We start from the raw sequence: 21674 nt of genomic DNA, 5'->3' as shown, positions 1-21674 counted from the left end.
GTGGCTTGTACCATTCATGAATATTTGAAGAAAAAATTTTTTTAAACATGCCCTGATAAAAAGACCTCTATAAATTAATGTATATCAGGATGGGCCCTCTTTGAAATCTAGCTAAATAGTAGTAATGAAAGAATGAGAAATAATAAGATGATAAAGAGACATTAGAAAATTGTGACTGGGGCATAGTATCCTGCTTTGAATTTTTGAATTTCAGTCTTGAATCAAAAACCTTAAGTGAGTTTAAGTCTCTCTGAAGTTCATCTGTACTGTAACAATTTTAAGTCGATAGGCGCAATAGTAACAAATGGTTTGGATTTTTTTTTTTAATGCTGTCTCAGTACAGACAGAAGGCACTGGTCTGTTCTCAAATGTAGAAATGATATGGTATGTGATTATTTTATGAGAATGCTTAATATATTGTCATTGTATACAGTTATTTCTGTGCAGGCATATTTATGCTTCTGGTGAGAAATCTTTTTGTCTAGCTGTCATACATTTTTTTTTTCATGAATGAATTATTTGGGCTTGTTTTGGTACAGTATATAGAATTAAACTGTGTTTCTGATTTTTTTTTCCTTAATCTGAATATCAGTGTCCATCTCTGGTGGAAAAACTGACTTTTTCTTCATAGTCTAGGAAATGAAAAATATTACAAAATGCATAACATCATCAAGGACTTTGTTAAAATTTGATAGTTGGGTAATCAATAGTTTCTTCTCAATTATTTAGCAATCTCCTACTAAGATTGGATAAAGGACTGAATAAAATTGAGGTTAGGTAGTTCAGAAAACTAATTTGAAATTCATAAAAATATGAATATAGTACCAGTCTAGGGCTTTTATATGTAAATGTGGCATTGCTAACAGCAGCAGTTCATTTTGGTGTGTATATATGTATATAATAAATGTATATTTTGTGTGTGTGTATATATATTGTATAATAAGGACCATCAAACATATTTGCATGTGTTTCTGAAATACATTCCTGTAAATGAAATGCATACCTTTTTGTGTATAATCTGCTTACAGCTTTCTGTAATCTGTTACATATTTAGCCTTTCATAATTCCTAGAGCTTCTGCTGCTCCTCTGGTGTGATTTTGACCTGCCCATTCTCTCTTACCAGTTGCAGGTTTGTTGTGTTACGTGCTGTATCTGTAGCACCTATGTATTTCTACTCTGGTATTTTCTTGAAGACTACTAAAAGTTGTCTGAATTCACTCTTTTTCAACACATTTTATGTTTCTTCTGTATAAACACTTCTGTCATGCTTGGTTAACTGCATGGGTTTAGGCAGATAACTGGATTTTCAGACATGCAATTTGTTAGCTTTACTTAAAATTCAATTGGTTAGAATCCTTTTTATTTCCTGCCTCCTCCTCCCCTGCAAATATAAACTAAAGTGCTTCATGTTGTTAGGTGGAGCTGTGGTAGTACCTGGTTTAAATACTTGTACATTCCAAAGAAAAGTGATACAGGCACTGAAATATAACAGTTGAAGAGATTAACTTAATTTCTTCTCTTACGGTTTTCATTTAGAAATGGTATGTGGAAAATTCTAACCTTGAATAATGTTGCTGAAGTACTGGTATTTTCTTAACAACGGTAAAGTCTGTTTCTAAAGCTGAATTCTTACTTGCTTGACATTAAATACTTGGACAACTAATAAAATTATTATCTAATTTTATACTGGCCATTCTGAATTTCCTTCTCTAGTATCCCATCCTTATTTTTTTGATCAACTGTTGATTTAGATAAGACTGCATCATTTTTCTGCCATCAATTAATGAAAAGTTTTTGATTATGGGATAATCTGTTTTACTGATGTGTTTGTGGCCCTGGAAAACTAGTTTTCCGGGTCTCTGCTGTTGATGTATTGTTTAATGTGTAAGTCACTATTTTTTTCATCTTGATGACACAACTTAGATAAAGCTTGTTGTTACAGATAGTATGTTTGTTTCCATTGAAAGGGGCTTTCATCTATTTTGAGAGAACAATAATATTTGTTTATTCTATTCTTTTTATCAATAGAGAAAATGAGGTGCTAAAAGTGCAGCTTAAGAAGTATGTAGGAGCTGTCCAAATGCTCAGAAGAGAAGGTCAAACAGTGGAAGGTAAGGATAAAATGAAGGAAACAAAAATAATAAATCCATGCACAGGGTTTGTGTTACCATTGAGACAGAGTTTATTGGAAGCATAGGTATAGTAACCAAATGATGGAAGTGACTCCTAGACTTGTATCAAAACTGACAATATAAGAAAACCAGTGAACAGGCATGCTTTGGTTTACAAGATTGATCCTCGAGTGGATGTGTGCAGATGACCAGCCACACAATCCTGTGCAAGCCCTGGTCCATAATCAACACTTCAGCTACACAAAACAATCTAGTGGGGCTGGGGACATCATTCGTACTTCCACATGCTACCCAGTATGTCATCACCCCTCCCCCTGCTGGAAAATATCAGCATCTGAAAAGATGACAGTTATGTTTGGGAGCTGTCCCTAATACATCTCTAACTGGGCTGTGTGCTGTTGTGTGAACAGTTTTGTAATGCAGATCAGTAACAAAAAAAATTAATGTTATGGGATGGCATACTATCAGATTACTGCTGAGTGGAAACAATGGAGAAATGTTTGCTTTCCTTACTGAGTCTTCACCAAAACAAATGAAATCATTTACATGAAAGTGGGGCTAGCGAGAGATAATTACAAGCCCTATTCATTGCTTCCAACTATGGTAGAGTAATATCTCCCAATAGAGAAAGTAACATATTTGATATCTTTCCTTTTTAGAAAAATACTGATGTACATTTTTGTACTTTTACAGAATGTTTTCCGGTAGATTAGGTGGGCTTAGCTTTTTCTGGAAAGTTTCTTATTGAAAAAAAAAAAGTATCAGATTAAAATGTAATTTATAAAATAACCTGGAAATTAGTGTGTTATTGAAACAGAGAAGTAATAATTTTGAGGAGAGAAAATTTAGTATCTCTAAATTATACAGTTAGTCTTGTTTTGGAGATCAGTGTTTGCAGACTGTTTGAAATAGTCTGTTTAAGATGAGACATTTCACTTTCTTTGCTAAGTTGCTCTGACTAATAAGCAGATTTTTTTTTTTTTTATTTTATGTATCTGAAAGATAACAAGTTAAGTTACCAGCAGTGTTACCTTTTTTTTTTCTGTGGTGATGAGGTGTCCATGACAGGATGAATTGGAGTCCTGATTGTGACTCATCTGGTAGGACCTGTATTTCCACTGACTACAGAAGATGTTTTGAGAGATGAGGTGGCTTTTCAGAAATTAGTATTGTCTGTCTATGTAAAAAAAAATAAAATTGTCAATATTGTGGTCATATAACTGGCTGTATGAATTGTATACTATATTTTTTCTGCTCTTAAGGGCTAGTTACTATACTTTTCTGTAGTTTAGAAACTTCATTCATCCTTGAAAAGATTTTTGTTAGTGAGAACACATGTTTTTACTTCCGACTTTGCTGGAGTGTAGTGATTCATATTAAGAATTATTCACGAAAACCATCGCTTAAGCTTCTTATAATAGCAGAAATTATCCTTCATTAGATACTGACAGTTTCCATGATGAGTGTAATTATAGGAAAAGAAAAAAAATTCCAAGGCAAGCTATATTCTGCCATGTTAAAATTATGCAAATTAGTGAGTGATAAGAATAGAAACTGAGTAGGATGGTCAGATTTTATAGATGAAAAAGGGGGATGGAACAGTACCAACATTTCTAAAAATGAATACATACATGTATGCTTTATGCTCAAAGGATATTTAATCAATCCACAGTAATTTTCTGTAACACTTATCATTGGTGACTGGAATAATTTTCAGCTACATGCACTATTTGTGGTTATTTTTCTTACATTCTAACTTCACACATATTTTTATAAAATCAGTATTTTTTTCCTCTTAGCTGCTCTTGGTGATTTATGTGAAATTTTTAGTAGTACTGGGGCCTCTGACTCAAAAACATACTTAAGCATGTAAATAATCCCTGAGAACTAATATGTTTAGATACACATGAACAAAGGAGAGTGAAACAAAAAAAACTTTTTTCTTTTACAAGATTTATAGAAACTTGCACCCATGGTTTATATACATAACTTGCAGTATCTTATTGTAGGCATTCATATTTTTCAGATGGGAGCCTCCATAATTAAACATATTGGAATTATTACAAAGAGGTATTTGTACTTTTCAGTACATATATCATTGTGTAACTTAAGGCAAATTATTGAGTTCCAATTGTGGTATAACTTAAAAGTGACTGTAACAATTTGCCTTAAGTAATTTTGTTTTTAGTTACCTTACATGCTTAGAAGGATTACAGAGTATATTTACAAGACCTGTTTTATTACTGTGTTCTGAGATTATGACAATTTTGTGAAGAAAATAAAGATTAAGAAGTTAGTGTTTTCTCTGCTTTTGTCATTTTAAGTTAAAATTCTTCTTGGTTTCTTATATACTAATTTACATGCTCATATGTTAAGGTTCTGGACTTTCAGCCTTGCATGCAGACAGGGACATAGAGTTCTGATCTGTTTAAATCTGGAAAAATTAATTTTCCTCTTGCTGTAATGTTCGGAAATTGTCTTCATCAGGGCAGTGTAAACTGTTGCATACTTACTTCAATGCTGCCCTGTGTTATAATGAGTAATTTCAACAATGCTTAATCTTCTTCCAGATGGTATCAAAACAAAAGTCTTAAATGCATTGTAGATTTTAGAACACTGTGTTTAAAGTTTCTGTGAAACTATTTTGAAAGTAAAAGTAAATTGAGGTTTTGCTGTTATTTTATGACTATAAATAGAGAAGAATCTGTTTGCTAAAATAGTCAGCTCAGATGCTGTTCAGTATGACTTTTAAACAGTTTCCTAAGCTGATAAATGAAACTCGGCATAATACTTCACCTTGCAGTGACTTAAAACCCCCCCAAAACACTCAGCAAATGTGATTATAAATAAATTGCCCAGAAGTCAGAACTGTGTCTATTTCAGAATGTCATAGCAGCTTTCAAAATGACTGATCACTGCAACAGACTGAGCATATACAAATGATGTTGGTATTTAAGTATTTAATAAATGAGCATGCTGATTTCTCAGCCACCAGTAGGAGTTGGATGTGTACCGTTTTTCAGATCTGCTTAGGTACAATAATGTTATGTATGTGAAAATGCTGGTCTTGGAAGTTTTCAGCTGAAGAAATTTGAGCAAGTTTTACAATAAATAGCTCTTAAAATAGCTTCAAAATTCACTTAAAATAATAGTAAACTTCTGAATATATATATTCTTATTCGAAGCAAAAGTCACTTCCCATGCTCAAGAGTATTTAGTCATATGAATTATGGTGTCTTTTCTATCTACCTTATAGTTGTTGTATATATAGTTTAGATTTTGAAAAATGGTTAAAGTATTTGTTAAACATCTTTTTTATTAGGGTTTCTTTACTTTATATATGCTAACTTTTTTTTAGAAATTCATGATCTGTGAGGAGAAGTTGAATTGGACTTTGTGTTACTTGGAAAAGAGGATACTTAGAATATGTCTTAAAGTGTTCATCAAATACATAAATGAGAACTAGGAACAGGAATAGAATAAACTGTAGTTCTCATTCACTGAGAATAAGAAAAGAAGTAATGGGATTAAATGGCAGGTGAAGGAAGTTTGATTAGCTATCAAGAAAATCTTTCTGAGAATAATACTTAAATTTAAATAGATTGTGCAGGGAAGCATGAAATCTCCATTATTGGAGGTTTCTAGGAATAAATTAGACAATTAACTGCCAGGAATGAAATAACTACAGCTGATTCTGTTTTATGCAAAACCATGAAATACTAGATGAGGTATGGAATGTCCATTCTCAGCCCTATTTTCTGTAATTTTTATGATATGTAAGTAGTCTGTACAAGTAATATGAAGTGGTATTTTGGAAGAGAAATAGAAAAAAAGACCTAAGATTGAAACATAGTCATATTTTTCAAAGGCTTTGGGGAGGAACTGCAGTTAACTACCTAAATATATTAGGTAGCTGTAGTCACAGAACAACCAAATGCTTCGAGTTTGCATTTTTTTCTGTTGAGAGTTCCTGTCTAAATATTGCTCGTGGGAAAGCTCCCTGCAGCATTTGTATTTTAGCACTTATAACACTGTTTAATAGTTCATCCTGTTTTGATACTTCTAATTGTTTCTTTTAGAGCTATTACTTCTAAATAGCTTGTCTTAGATATTTATGTAATTTAACCTTTTAATTTGAGGTGTCTTTTTTGTTTTAGTTCTGTCAAACATTTGGAGCACTGATGGTGAATTTACTATTCCAGAGCAAAAGCAAGTAGAAAACAATGAGGAACTAGCCAGCTCTTATGAAAGAAAATTGATTGAGGTAAAGTTTGTACTGCACAAATTTTATGGAATCATAATTGTAACATAACATTTGAAGCTGTAAATAGTTTCTTTGCTTAGTTGATATTTTCTTTTCCCCGTTAGTGTAAAAGAGATGTCTGATTTTCGCTTTAAAAAGAAAACAATGAAAGATTTGATTTTCAGGCTTCTGTGGTTAAAATACAGATTTGTTCATTTAATTTCATAGCATGTTTAAAGCAACTCAGATAATTAAAAATACTTTTTCTAATGAGGGAACATGTTTATAGTTCGATATTAAAATGAAGATGTTAATAAATAAAAGTTCCTTAAGGTTGTGAGTGATGGTGGTGAAGTTGGAAGCATCACAGACAACAGGTTTCATGTACAAGGTACAGTACATTATTACAGGCATTGCTGTTTTGTCAGTTGAGCTTTGAACCGAGGACATACTCAAATCCATAGCTTTTTCTGTGCTTTCGTATTGTTTTCTGATTGCTAAGCTGTGCTTCATTTTTATATTGCTTTACTGTGTAGCTTATTGAATACTGCAGTATGGACATGGATGATGGAATCTACTAGTTCTGTTGATATGACCATGTTAGAAAAAGTTCTTGATGCAAGATTCACTTTTAAGACTAATGTAAAATTCATAAAAGGAAAAAAAAAGAAAGATTAGGGTTTCATCCTATATTTAAATACAAATGATTTTCCAGACAAAAGTAATGAAATTTAATATCTAATACCCATATCTCCTATTAAATATTAAATGAACATTTTTATAAAAAGTAAAACAATTATCTATGTCTTTCTCTTCCCCAAAATACTCTGAAATTGGATACTCATATTAACTGATTAACATGAAGATGACTAAAAATGCAGGTCATGCATCAAAGAGATTAATACAGTTCTTCTAAAACATTCATACTTGGTTATCCTTTTCTCATAGGACCATGTGAAACTAATTCCCTCCCTAATGCATACCTTTGGTTGGGTTCTTCTGACTCCTTTCCTCTGTTCTGTACTTATCAAAAGAATATCTTAATTAAGAACACAGGTAAACTATCTTTCAGCTTTAAAAGCATCCTCCTTAGTTCTACTAAGTTTGTTCTGCATGTTCAGAAATTTCTTGCTAACACTTCTGAATTTGTGGAAGACAGTGTTAGCACTAGCGCTGATGACACAGCAGTGGATACAACCACTGCAAAACCTTGTTGCAAATCACATTCCAAAGAGGAAGTGTGCATCTGAGTCTCACTAGTCTGTAAAAGTATTTTCACGTACTCAAAATAGCATTTAACTCCCATAACAATTCAGATGTATTTAACAAAAGTCATTACTACTTTTTCTCTCTGCAAATGAAGATGTGAAGTGTTACTTTCAAATGTTAGCCTGCGTGGTGTTCCAGATTGAGGACTAGGATAGATACCACTTTTGAATGCCATTCTGGCAGTTCCATTCAGCTAGAATTTGGTCTGAAAAATGTTCAGACTTTAAGCAGTTTTAGTAACTGTTACTTTGTGCCTATTAGACTATTTCAACTGAAGACAAAGTTTCCCTTGAGTTTCTTGTTAGCTGATCAGGATATCGAAGTCTCCCCACAGAAAAATGAGTCGCTGTCAAGAGAAAAAAAAGACAAAAAAGTTCTGCTGAGTAGGGTTTTTTTTTTCCTCCTGCTTTTGCATTGAAAGTGATTTTGTTCATAATAGTGAAGAAACTTTTAGTTTCTTACCATATTTGTAAAAAAGTTTGTATTTACCAAAGTTATTTAATAATGATCTGTAAATCAGTTGGTTTAACCAAGTGGATGGAGAAAAGTTGCAACTAAGAATTCTGAAAGAGTAAAGAAACTTAAAGAAACTTGTTATGCTTAAAAGAATATTAGAAACATTTTTACAAAAAAATCTGCATAATTTTATTTCCTTAGAAATAGTAGTGGAACGTCTATTTAGCTACCACAATTTCTTCTAACTTCCAACTCGAAACTTGTTGGGGTATTGATAGGTCTTTGGATACCTCTAGCAATTCCCACATTTTCTGATTTCATATTCTTTGGGAATTGAATGCTGTTTGTTTTCGAAGAGAAAGTAGGTTGAATTCTACAACTCTCAAGCCATGAATAATAAAGTGTGCTTCAAGTAATCAGAAGTTATGTTTTGGTCCATTGCTATCCATTGTTAGCATAAGTTTGTATGTAAGGTAAAATATGTTTCTTTGCTTTGTCCTGCTTATTAAGGTTTGTCAGAGTAACATCACCGTTTTCCTGTGTTATGCACCAAGGGGGAGACAAATTCTTCATAGTTTGTCTTGCAGCAGTTCTTCATAGTTTGCATTGCAACTAAGCTCAAACAATTACTAAAAACTTGCTGACGTGTTAGACCTGATATCACGAAGGATTTAAAATGAAGCAAAACAAACAAAAAACCTGAAACAATTGGAGTGTTTGTAAATTTTCTGACAAAATTTAATTGTGGTCAGATTGTTACCTGTAAGATACTGTTTCCAGTTGCTCTGTACTTTCTCTTTGTGGCTGTAATGAACTAGTAAAGGTATCTAGAGAGAACAAGACTTAAACTTTCTTTGCACTTTCAGCCTTTGATGATTTTGTACTTTTTATAAAGAGTAATTTTAGTGATGGACTTTAACCTGCATTTCATCAAAGTTAAATTGTAGGTTATGCTCACGATGTACTAAGTAGTATTATGAGAGAGTTCTGTTAAAGACTCAATCAATGACACTGAATTTTCAGTTTCCTGGAATAGACTGTTCTTGTCAAACTAGGGAATAAGGAGACTAGCTCCTCTGCTGGAGTAACAGGCTTTTGATGTCCTGAAACTTGTATCACAGTATGTTAATCCCTTGTTGTTCTGCAGAAACACTTACTCTTACAGGAATGTTGGAGAAAAACAGTTAAAAAACGGAAAGACCCTTTCCAGCTCTCTAAGGTTTTCCATGTAGAAGCCTGTACAAGAAACATTTCTAGGAGCTGGAATTTTTCTACATAAATTAACTAGGAATTGTTCAGGTTTTAAGTTCCATAGAAACCTGCAGTTAGCTTTTTAATGACCATGAAAATGCTCTTGTACCTTTTCCTACTCATAGGAAAGCTCATAGAGTTACCTTTTTGTGTGGTAGGTGTACTACTGTATTTTTAGGCCTGACAAAATAATTTCTGAGCATTTGGTATATGAGATTGGGAGATTAGTTTTCTGACATGGAAGGTGCAAATGCTGGTCATGTGAACTCAAAATTTTAGTCACTTTGTTCAAATAAGTACACTCAGTAGATTAGAGTTGAACGTTTATTTCTGAATATTAGATATTCTTGAGATCTGCCATCTGTCAAAAAGGTTAAGTTTAATGTTTTAAAAATTCCTGAAAAATTATGCAGCTCTTCTGAAAAGTTGAATTGTTTCAAGCATTTGAAACAATATCTATGAAAGGTAATTTTGGGTATTAAGCCAAGCTTTCACCATTCTGGAGAGTTTCACTTCATGAATTTTCATGGCCTCTTTCTTGTTGAACAAGTAATTCATTGGCCATGTTACTGATTATTTTTACTCAGACTGCCTTCTAGATTTTCGACTTTAATGTCCTTAGTTTCATTTCTTCTCAAATGACTTCAAGTTGTGTTGAGGATTGGTTTTGAGCCAGCAATTACACAAAAAGAACCAATTATGCCGTGTATCACTCTTGTTGGGTAGGTGGCTTTTCTAAACACCTTTTGATGAATTTTATTCCTTTCACATATAATGGATTAAGGAGATAGCATAGTATGTGAAAAGCAGCTGTGTGACTTTCTTTAAGGTTCTTTGTGCTGCTGTCATTGTTAGTAAATGGAAGTTCAAAAGAAGCCTTTAGGTCTTAAAAAGTCTGGAGATAGATTGTAAATTAATTTTCCTCAGATTTATTTTTTGAGTAGTATCCTATCAGATAATTAAAGAAAGTTTCTAAATATTGGAGGATTTTCAAATGTAAGGATATGGCATTATTCGTGATGCAGTGCATGGGTTTGGGGTTTTATTGTTACAGAATCCCATCTCAAAATACTAAGCTATCTGGTCAGAGAAGGTACCTTAAATCACTAAAAGCTTTGCCAAAAAGTCTCAGCATCTTTGGAGAATTGTCTCTCAGTTTAGCGTAACAGGTAACAATATACTGTAATCAATTTCCTTACTATGTCCTGAACTGAGGTCCTGAAATGGGGAATTTTGACATTATAGCAATTTTGGTAATGTCTGCATAAAGTGCTACTTATTCTTCAGCATGAAACGATTGTGTGGAAAGGCTGTGACAGCCACAGAGCATCTTAGTTACCTGCTTAAAAAATGAAAACACCTCTAAGAAGAATTATTTCACTGCTTGTCACTTTTCTTCTCATGCTTTTCTTCTAATAATAATTTTGATTTCTTCTTTTATTACTTGCAATCCCCAAGTGATTCTACAAAGTATTGGTAAACCTAGAACCTTCCACTATATTAACAGTATGTGCTCTTACCTGTAAATGACATTCTAAGACAGGAATAAAAAGAACCCTTTCTTAAGAAAAACTCTGAAATATTAAATAATGTAGTTGAAGACTTCTCTGAGCACCATTTCATTGAACTGCATGACCCTTTTTATTGGAAATCAATGAAGATAAGTTTTGTTTCTTGGACAGGATTCTGTAAAGACATGGATTTTTTTTCTCCTAGATAGTAAAGTGTGTACAAATAAAATTATTAAATAATAGTGCTTGCTTGCTTAGATTTAACATTTTCTCAGAGGACACGATTGAAAAACACGCTTTTGTGAAACAAACGAAAAAAATCTTTGGCTCTTGTTAGCATTGAAGAAACACTGCAAGTTTGATCTCTTTTGTTTGTATCTCTTGAGTCAGTCATACTGTTTACTGACATTGACTTTATTAGCATGCTTGCATTCAGCATGAGATTTCATTCAGCAGGCAAATGACATCAGTGCATCAGCAGACAATGATACTTCTGGAAATTGTTATTTTCTTATTTAAAGGTCTTAGCTTGGCATGCAGCTTTGTTACTAGATGTTAGCTGTGTTTGAAGTCATTATAGAAAACGTGTCTTAAACTAGTAAATTGGCCAGCACTTTTTCTGTGGAAGCCCTTCTGTAGCTTTTGCCAATTAAACTATTACTGAAATACAGTGAGATGTGCTTTCATCTGGGCAGTACACCTTGGTACAAGGATAGACTTTTTTTGTATTTCTTAAAAGAATTTATCTTATTTCATAATTGTGAAATATGCTTTTATATATGTATGTATTTATTTTCTCAGTAAGAATTTATGTCCAAAAGACCACCCCCCCCCAACTTTGATAAGCTGTTTACTCCCAAGGGTGTGCAATGCACAGTTTTAGTTAGTAAGTGCAATAGTACTAGAAAAAGTCAGCTGACAAGAATTATTTTTTGTGCACCTCTTGAAATGTAATACATAGTTTGCTGAATGATGTGTATAGCATCTCTCTCATTGACAGACTGGTCCTGGCTGAGTAAGATGAAGTGTTTTGTTTTCTGTGGCAAGAATGATGCGCTCATGAATCATCATGCACTTTAACAGTGATCCATTTGTTAATGTACGCATTGGTCAGGTTTTTTTATTTTTTTACATATTTTCTTTCATCCAGATCACTTTACTCATCTGACAGTCTACCGAAATGAATGAACATGAAGAGCAGCAGTATTTTTTGGTCACTGCTGAAGATTTCCTTATTGTAAAACCTTGGACACAGCAAACACCAAGGTGCATCTAGAGGATGGCAACAACTGCTGAATATGTTACCTAACTATGTTAATCTATCATGATTTAAAAGAAAAAAGGATGGTTAGCAGCTTAGTAACAGAGAGTTAACTAGCAAGGGCAAAGTGACAGCAAATTAGTATCTGGAATAGTGAAGCACAGATTGATGTGACTTTAAGTAGCCCTCTCCCAGGAGGGGGACTACTGGGGTCCGAAAGGTGTTGGCTGATGGTGCTGGAAGTCTTTTTATAATTGCAATCCAAACACAGTGTATGGGGGATAACAAGGATAAAACTGTGATGACCAAGAAAAGAAACATTTCTGTTATGCTTTTGTGGCTCCACAGTCTTTAATAAATACTGGATCTGTACACTGTCAAGTCAGCTGAGCTCCAATTGGTTTGGATGAGGTGTGGAACCACAACTGCATTTGTGTAGCTATAGCATAAAAACTTGTGCCAGTTTGGTTTTGTTGTACTTGTGCAAGTTATGGGAGGACAGTTAATACCTGGTCTAGTGTCAAACTGCTAGGTAAAAATTAGTCTGCCAACATTTCTTTTGAAAAAATTTGAATCATCAAAGTTATTTACACTAGATGTTTTGTGGCATGCAAAATTACTTTTTTTAAGAGTCCATGCTTTTTAGTATCCAATAATAAAGCTAATTTAGCTCCAATTCTTGTTCTCTTGGAGGTGGGCTATGGAACGTATATGAAAAGTGGTCTCCTGATAATAACTGTGTCTCTGTACTTCATTGCTTATGTCAGATTATCTTATGAATGCTGGTTGCACATTCGAACTATTTTCTGTTAGCTCATGAAAATAATCCTGGTAAAGGGATAATGAGTTGCAATTCAGAACAGCTGTCTCAGCACAGTAGATGAGGTGAAACTTTCCTCTAGGTGTGAAATGGGAAGCTAAAAAGATCTAGCAAAAGTTAATGGTGTTGTTTATAGAGATTTGTGTAGTTCTTTATTGGTTAGAACTTTTGTTTTGGGTTTGGCTTTTGCTGTGAGGATACATGAAAGGATGCAGCAGGTAGAAACATAGTCATTTTTACCCCTCTTATTAAAGCTTATTAAACTCATTATCCTGTGTATCTGATTTTGCTTTTTCTGGTTACTTTCAATTTCTATGGCCGGGCACAGGTCCTGTCAGAGTAGTGTTTTTTCCTTTTCTGTTAGTGCTCTTTTGTATGTCAGGATTAGTCTTGGTGACTGTGAACAATTGACAAAACCTGTGAAATATTGCAAGCATTAATATGTAGTTCATCTGATGTGCACAGTTTCCAATGTATTTTGAATTGAAAGCTACAGCTTATTTTCTTCTTGTTGGTTTTGATGAATTGTGGCTTGTGTTTACCTTATGTAGCTATAGTAAAAAACCAACCAACCAACCAAAGAAGAATCCACACATCAAAAGCCCAACAAACCAAAACAACCGAAACCCAACCTTACTCTTAAATGGACCTTCAGTGTGCCTTGAACCAAGTAACTTGCTTGCAGATGGAATATCAAGAATACAAAATAGAAGTTTTGAAAAAGAAAGCAATGACTAAGCATGTTACGGTTATGTCACCGAAATCAGGAATATGAAACTCCTTAACACCAAGGTAGCATTATGAAGCAGGCATTCTTTATTGCAGTGCTGAATGCACAGGGGATCGCTCCACGTAATGTGCATAGCTTCCTTATCTCAGGTAGCTCTTTTTATGCAGTAAATGTATACATATTCAACAAATTTCACAGGAAAAGACATAAATATTTATGAGATTACCCAAAACAAATTACAATATTCCCACTCCCCCTCATGCATGGCAATTGTCCAGAGCAGGGGTCTTTGGTTGTCTCAGGGTCTGCAAATTCACCTGCTCCTCTATTCAGTTGAGTTCTCCTTTGTTGAGTTTGGCTAGAGTTCTCCTTTGTAGTCCCAATATATCATCTTAAACCAGGTTATCTTGGTCTCTTACTCTTTCTTGCCCTGGAATCACTGGCCTTGGGCTGGTTTTCCTTCATCCTCCAGGGCTACCTCTTTGTTAGAACCTGAATTTATTGCTTACAAGTATACAAAGATTAGTTTCAAACAAATGAGGTACCTTAACACTAACTGTTCGAACCTAGGATGCATGACTACTTATAAGTTCTTAAGTTTAAAGAACTGTAAGTTCTTAAGATTAAATCTCTATCCTTCTGTAACAGCTATATCAATAGTTTTGTCTGAACTGTCTGTCATTTTGAGTTTTACTGGTTTTTTACTTACAGAAAAATGAAATTACTAGTATTTAGTAGGATACCTGCTCTTTTTATGAAGACCTTTGGCTTTATTTCTGGTGAAAAATGTAGAAGTATGTTGATTTTTGAAAAAGGGCATCCTCATGGGAAAAGTATACCTTCCTTCTCGGTGCTTCCACTGAGAGCAAATGGAAGCAGTTTTCAGTTCTGTCTAGAATTTCTTGGGACACGCATTTTTTTTCATATTGTGACAATTGAGGAAAGATGTGTATACCCGACAAAAAGTCATTAATTCAGATGTGGCTTGTGCAAAAACATTTATGAATTTTAGGTGGAAATTATATTAAAGAAAACCTGAGTTCCACTCAAACAACCTTTAAAAAAACTTACTATTTTTTTCTTGTTGCCAGTTGTCAGAAGTCTGTTTCTCTACTCTAAAACCACGTCCTTCTAAGACAGATTGTATCATATGCTTGGTGAAACATTCCTAGCGTGTTTCTCCTCTCCCTGAAGAGAAAGACTTGTGGGTGTTGGTTGACAAGAAGCTCAACATGACCCAGCAGTGCATGCTTGCAGCCCAGAAAGCCAGCCGAACCCGGGGCTGTATCAAAAGCAGTGTGGCCAGCAGGCTGAGGGGGGTGATTCTCCCCCTTTGCTCTGCTCTGGTGGGACCCTGCCTGAAGTGCTGCCTTCAGCTCTGGGGCCCCAGCATGAGGAGGACACGGGCCTGCTGGAGCGAGCCCAGAGGAGGCCATGAAGACGATGAGAGGGCTGGAGCAGCTCTCCTGTGAAGCCAGGCTGAGAGAGTTGGGGTGGTTCAGCCTGGAGCAGAGGAGGCTCCGGGGGGACCTTACAGCACCTTCCAGTGCCTCAGGGGGCCGGCAGGAAAGCTGGAGAGGGGCTTTTTTGCAAGGGTGGGAAGCAACAGGACAAGGGGTAGATTTAGATTAAACATGGGAAGACATTCTTCACTGTGAGGGTGGTGAGACGCTGGCCCAGGCTGCCCAGAGCAGCTGTGTGTGCCCCATCCCTGGCAGTGCCCAAGGCCAGGCTGGATGGGGCTGGGAGCAGCCTGGGCTGGGGGGAGGTGTCCCTGCCCGTGGCAGGGGGGTTGGGACTAGGTGATCTTTAAGGTCTCTTCCAACCCAAACTGTTCCGTGATTCTATTTTTGAAGTTAACAGCTTAGTATTTTGCTGTGGAACGTTAAGTGGTATTTACCTTTGTCACTTCTCTGGAGGTACCTCTTAAAGGCCGTCATGCTGGACAGCATAGCTGCTGTGCTATCAGGCAGAGGAGTAGACTTAGACTTTCTTTTGACAATAGGTCTTTAGAGTTCTGTTAGTGTGGAATCTCCATATTTTACATTAGCCTCACTTTCCCTTCATGATGAGGGTTTAGGCTCTTTAAGCATGCTTTCTGATATGACCAGGATGAAATCTGGATGATCATCTGGCCAAAGGAAACTTACCTCATTTGTACTTAAATTTTCTGCTTTAAACATATTTTCATGAAGAAAAACAACTGTAAAGATAACTGAAGTCCCAACAGAGAGAATTGTTGCTTAAGCTTTAGAGTGGAATGAATAAAGGAAGATGTGGCAACATAAAATATAACTGAAAGGATGTAATTATAAGGAGACCTCTTTATTGTTTTTAGCAGACCTTGATGCAGGAAAAGTTAGAGGAACCTATTGCTATTCAGAAGTATATCTCATTGCTCCTTTTGGTTTGCTGTGATGGTTATACATTTTAGTTTGACAAGAAGTGTTGAATTAGCTTAATTACTAATAAAAGTGATTTTCACAAGTAACATCCTTGCCAATTTGTCCTTTTGATAATATATAGCAAGTGATCTGCTGTTTTATTTGCTGTTAAATTTTTTATTATTTAACTTTGCTAGGGACACTTACAAATTTTTATGTTACTTCCAGTGTTTTGAGAGAGCTGTTGAATTTACATATTAATTGAGTCTGCAAGTAGAAAGTTATTTCAAGGACATCCAAATTAGAGGGAAAGAAAAGAGTTAGATATTACATCAGATTGGATTTTGTTCTTCTAGAGAAAGGCACTGGAAAATCAAACATGATTTCAAATATGTAAACTACTGAGTTTTGCATCCATTCATAAATTTGTTTATTGCTTTTGATAACCAATCAATCACTTTCTCTGTGCATTTGCAACTAGTAGTGTACTGCATCTTTTTGTATGTGAAATACAAGGAGGTTCTGCCTCCCAGCCCAGGCTCTCTGTAATTAACAATGACCTGCTAATATTAACCTGAATCAGAGATGGGCTTATGATATTCTTAAATATTACACCCCTCACTTTGAATTGAAATGATTGGTTAAGCTAGTATGGAAAATAATATATACAGAGTTAATGACATTCTTTTTTCTAGTGAAGTTGACAGTTTTGTTTGGTGCATAACTCTGAAATTTGTGAAGCCAACCTGCTTGCTAAGTGGCACCTACTACGTTAGTCATAATGCAGAAGTTCATACAGATTTAGGTATCTTTTTTTTTTTCACGAAATGAGCTTACTAATTCCTAACAAGTGAAGTCAAAGAACCTTTGTTATCAAGGATGATGTTGAATGAATGATTAAGATATGAATATATAGTGCCATTGATAACATGGGAACCCTAATGTTCTGATTTTTATCAGGAGGTGGCAGAAGAGAGTAATTATGAGGCTGGGAAGTTGTTTTCTCTAATGGAATTAAGTGCAACAGAAATGCTTGACAAGAAAAAATGAGAAACAGTAGATTAAAGCTGCTTTTAGTACACTATAAATAATAATAATAAAAGCTTTTGATTGTTGAAACTGTATTAATACTATGTTAAACCTTTGGACTTCAGAAAGTGAGGGGTGCAACTAAATGGGTAATTCAGACATGTTACAAGCTTTTTGTATTGCAATGTGTAAGATAAAGCATCAATATTAATCTAAAACTGGTTATGTAATCAGGCAAACAAATATGATTGTCTATTTGGGTTTAAATAATCTCTCTGTGAAATCTTTAACTTTTGTACTTTTTATTGTCCCATTGCAAGGAAAGTTGGGTTTTAGTTCAATTACTTTTACTGGTTTTTAGCTTGTAATTTGCTAAGCATTTCAGAATCGTTTGTAAATTCAGAATTAATGAGAGATACCGGTCTAGACAATTCATATCTAGGCTTAGTTTAGCTCTTTTTGTGTAATTGCCACACTGATGAATTACTGGATTTGAAGGACTACCTCTAATACAGAAAGAAATTGGAAAAGAATACTTGAAGTTCAACTCAAGTATATATATATATTTTTTAAATTTTTATCAATGATGTCAGCTCCTAGCTTGTCAAAGTGAAGCTGTTATTTCTGTTTGATTATGTGTAGGATACAGGTTTTCTGGAACAAAGCACTAAAGTAAAAGCAGGTACTAAATTAAACAAATTGAATTAAACTGCTTTGTTTTGGGGAATTTCCCAGGGGAAGAGAGAGAAGGCATGTTGGTAATTCAAGAAAAGGAAAGCATGAAATTCATAGATAGCAGTGAAGTGCCTCCAGCAGGGGAACTGTGAACTCTCAAGAGATTTGGCAGTAGTCCAAGTCCCTGTGCTGTGCTTGAGGGTAGTTTATTGATATTCATCTTGTTCATTTGTGCTTTCATAATGTTACACCATTACCTCTACTGTTCTAACTTTGGATGGCCATATGGGGAGGCATTTCAAGAGCTGCTGTAACCTGAAAAACCTGTTTAACAATATTGTTGTGGTAGCCTGCTATGCCCATTAGAGGGGCCAACCAGTCACTGCTGCTGGTTTCATCTGAATACTCCTGTTAAAACTGTAGCTTTTCTTGCTCTGTCCTGGGACTGCTCATCTGGTTCTTTACCTCTGATAGTGGCCCTCATCAGTATCCTTTTCTTTAATACAGGAGTCATATAGGGAGGATTTTCTTGGAACCTTCCAACAATGGGGTTTTCTGCAGTATCTTTCTTTTCTCTAGAAAATAATTCTACAAACCCTTTTTGGCTCAAATTTCTGTGCTATAAGGCTACAAGGGGCATTATCACTTCAAGACAGCTCCCTTGCCAGGTATATTATATACTGATAGATCATCCATCATAATTGAAACTTTAATTCAATTTTACAGTATAATGGTTCTGATAGGAGTAGCTAAAAATCTTGTTTAATGCAGATTTTAAGTTTATTTTAGCTTTGCTCCTCATTTTTGCAAGTTTCCCCATTGCATTCTCTTGATGATAACATACTACTACTACTATTTAGATCTTTGCTGTTTGGGAACCCTTGTCCTTTCGAAGTTCTCCCATAAGTTGTAGGCTTACACTTCCGTGTAAGAAAAATTCAAGAGCTCAATGTCATCTTTAACCTTGATTTGAGTTTTAATGTTTCTTGCTTCTCTTGGCAGGGACCCAACTTAAACATAGTTTGCTCTGTAAAATGGTATACTTTTCATCCTTGACATTCATCCAGCCCTGTTTACTTTCATAAACATTATGCATCAATTGGTACTGTATTGACACTTTGATTCTCAAATGGAGAGCACAGATATAGCTAGACTTCATGTCCACAGAGGCCATGCTTGAGGCCATACTGTTTTCCTGTGCATAGCAGCTTGTGCCACAGCATAACTGTGGTATTTATATTCCTTTGACACCCTTTGATGAGTGGACTTCTAGCTCCAGTCCTATTAAAACTCCCAAGTAAGAGTGCAGAGCATATTACTCATGAATTATTGACGAAGTTTAATGCAGTTTGTGCATTTTGGTTTATTCCCAGTTCAAAATACTGTGATTAGTTTATAACTGTTGTGTGCTGAGTTCATCAAAGAATTAAACGGAGAGCAGAAGTTAGTAGGTGTTTTGTTAGAATAGGTTGCCATAGGATCTCCTCTGATAGGAATAAAATTGGGCGTAGAGTTGTATTTTGTCCTGTTGAATTCAGTATCAGTATCTACGTTTCAAGGCATGAGTCAAAATTATTGTAACTGTCAGTTCTTAATGGTCAGCTCAAACTAATGCATTAGCAATGAGATGAACTACTTGGAGAGTATGGTAAAATAAAAAAAAAATATAAATAAAGGGTGATACACAATTAAGAAATTCCATAGTGTGGGTTTTTTCAGTTTAGAGCACAATTATCTCTTAGCTTTGTTTTTCAGGTAGCTGAAATGCATGGGGAACTGATTGAATTCAATGAAAGGCTGCATCGTGCTCTGATGGCTAAAGAAGCTCTTGTGTCCCAGATGAGACAAGAACTAATTGATTTGAGAGGGCCGGTAAGTGTTTGTTTATTGCCATTTTGGAATAAGCCCAAAACCATTACTCGTGATGAAATTAAGAAATAACAGCTACTAACACATCTGTCAAGAACACCTTACTTGGTATTTTTGATAGTGTTTGATTCTCTTTAGCAGAGTTGAATGTAACATAAATATATTCAGACAATAAAATTGTTTTCTACCACCTATTGCTTCACTTTGGCTTTTTGTGTTAAAAGGAAAGATTGGGTTGAAATTCAGAAATTAACAGGGAGGAAACAGGAGTCAAGAATGTTCCTATTACTTGTCCATCATATGAGAGCAGTGTATTTTGATAGTTTTTTGTTCATATGATTACGTGGTATTGCTCCTAACTTTTCTGTTTGCACTGGAAGCATTCAGGCCTGTTTTCTCATAATGTCTATGTAAAGAGGCTGATGACAGTTCTGTGTGCATTAGTGAAGCAGGATTTCACCTATAATTTTCAGCCTTTTAGATGGAAACAATCACATTATTGTGCTAAGAGATGACAACTGATAAATCAATCACATGCATATTGTAGCTGTACTTTCTTACTGGGAGATTTTTGGCTGTATGTCCCTGTTTAGAGAATTTGCTTTTAACCATTTATCTCCATATTCTAATCCAGTAGTTAGATATTGATATGATATTTAAATGTATCAGATACTGAGAGAAAATGAATTCCTGAAACTTCTGAAGAAGTGGAAGTGATACTATATTTTTAAGGGTTAGCTAAATGCTAGTTGTTATTTGTTGCTACTGTCCAAAATGAAAGTGTAAGTTGAATACAGTCCTAAAGACTTTTGCATTATCCTCAGAAGTGGATATACTTTATTTCTATGTTAGTAAACAGAATTCTATGCTGAAAGTGTTATCTGTTACTTAATAGACCTTAATTAGACCTTTGAAAATTGGTAAAGTGTGTAACTGTCAAAAATTGTGGGATGTGAATATTTGATCCCCCTTGGACTTGTTTGAAAATATCAGCCAGGTTCTTAGCAATATATTATTAAAATAGTATGTAATTTACAGTCAGTTATAAAAATAGCTTCCATGATTCTTTGCTATTTTCTCTTTTCCTTTTAATGCTGATAATAAATTTTTGTGGCTGTAATTTATAAATTAATTGTTGATAATGATCTTTCCAAATTTCTAGTTATTTGGTTTCAGAACTTCTACAATAAACAGGGAAATATTAGAACAAAAAGCGTTTCACAAAAAAAACAAAAATGTGCTTTGAAGTGTATGAGGAAGTACTTCGATGTAATGTCTCCATTACTCTGTTTTGCATTACAATGAGCAACACTTCAATTAACATCTCAAAATCAGTAACCAATCTGTTTCAACACAGATGTGCAAGCACTGGAACTCATTAATGTCATGCTTTTTCTTACTTCCAAAGTCCGCACTTTGTTTTTGAGGTTTTTATGCAGAATTTTTACTGAAGATAATTAAAGTAGCTGTATGTATCTGGTGGTAGGATTTGCCACTTCAGATACAGGCAAAGAGAGGGTGCAGGTTGTAGGCAAGATAGAAGAATGTCTGTTCAGGCACAAGAGCCCTGAAAGCCAGGCTGTGTGCTGCCACTGGAGCGTGGGCTGGACTGTGAACAGATAGTAGCTGATGGTGGTAATTGAGAGAGAGGTCATACTGGCCCTTCCCACCTCATTCCTCTAAAAAAGGACAGCAGAGCTATTCAGGCTTCCATATATATGCCCTGTATATATGCTCTGGAGCTGTCTTGGCTCTGCACAGTTCTTTTCCTTTCTCTGGCAGAAATGACTTAGCTTTTCCTGAGCCGTATCCCTTTAATCTTAGGAAGGCAGAATTCAGTTATGCCTTGTCTATTGGGAGGTCTTGAACCGGTCTGTCAAAATGTGTGGGAAGTAGATTTTCTTTAGTCCCCTTTGAAATATATATTGTTTTACAATTAGCAATAAGTTTCTTAGGCAGCAAATATTCTGAAAAACAGTAATATGTATGTAACATACAGTATAGAGTTACGCTGAACCAGAATTTAATGTGGAAGCTGTCTAT

At 34.9% G+C, this 21674-nt stretch overlaps 1 protein-coding gene across 4 annotated transcripts in view; it reads left to right on the top strand.

The window, feature by feature from the left end:
* Positions 1-21674, top strand: part of SNX29 (sorting nexin 29) — a 106092-nt gene that overhangs the window by 41976 nt on the left and 42442 nt on the right. For 2 of the 4 annotated variants that reach the window (XR_008747358.1, XM_005241023.4), the window contains exons 14-16: positions 2030-2112; positions 6291-6397; positions 19518-19634. Coding sequence is in view for 3 of the 4 variants with exons in the window: in XM_005241023.4 (XP_005241080.3) it covers positions 2030-2112; positions 6291-6397; positions 19518-19634 (307 nt within the window). In the remaining variant the exon portion in view is untranslated. Of the gene's footprint in view, positions 1-2029; positions 2113-6290; positions 6398-12013; positions 13181-19504; positions 19635-21674 lie in introns of those variants that run through there. The other 2 variants (XM_055804963.1, XM_055804964.1) reach the window with 2 other exon arrangements.

The sequence above is a fragment of the Falco peregrinus genome, chromosome 5, assembly GCF_023634155.1.
Source record: "Falco peregrinus isolate bFalPer1 chromosome 5, bFalPer1.pri, whole genome shotgun sequence".
Classification (NCBI taxonomy): Eukaryota; Metazoa; Chordata; class Aves; order Falconiformes; family Falconidae; genus Falco; species Falco peregrinus.
Note: the sequence above shows the minus strand (reverse complement) of the source record. Positions and strands in the feature narration are given on the sequence as shown.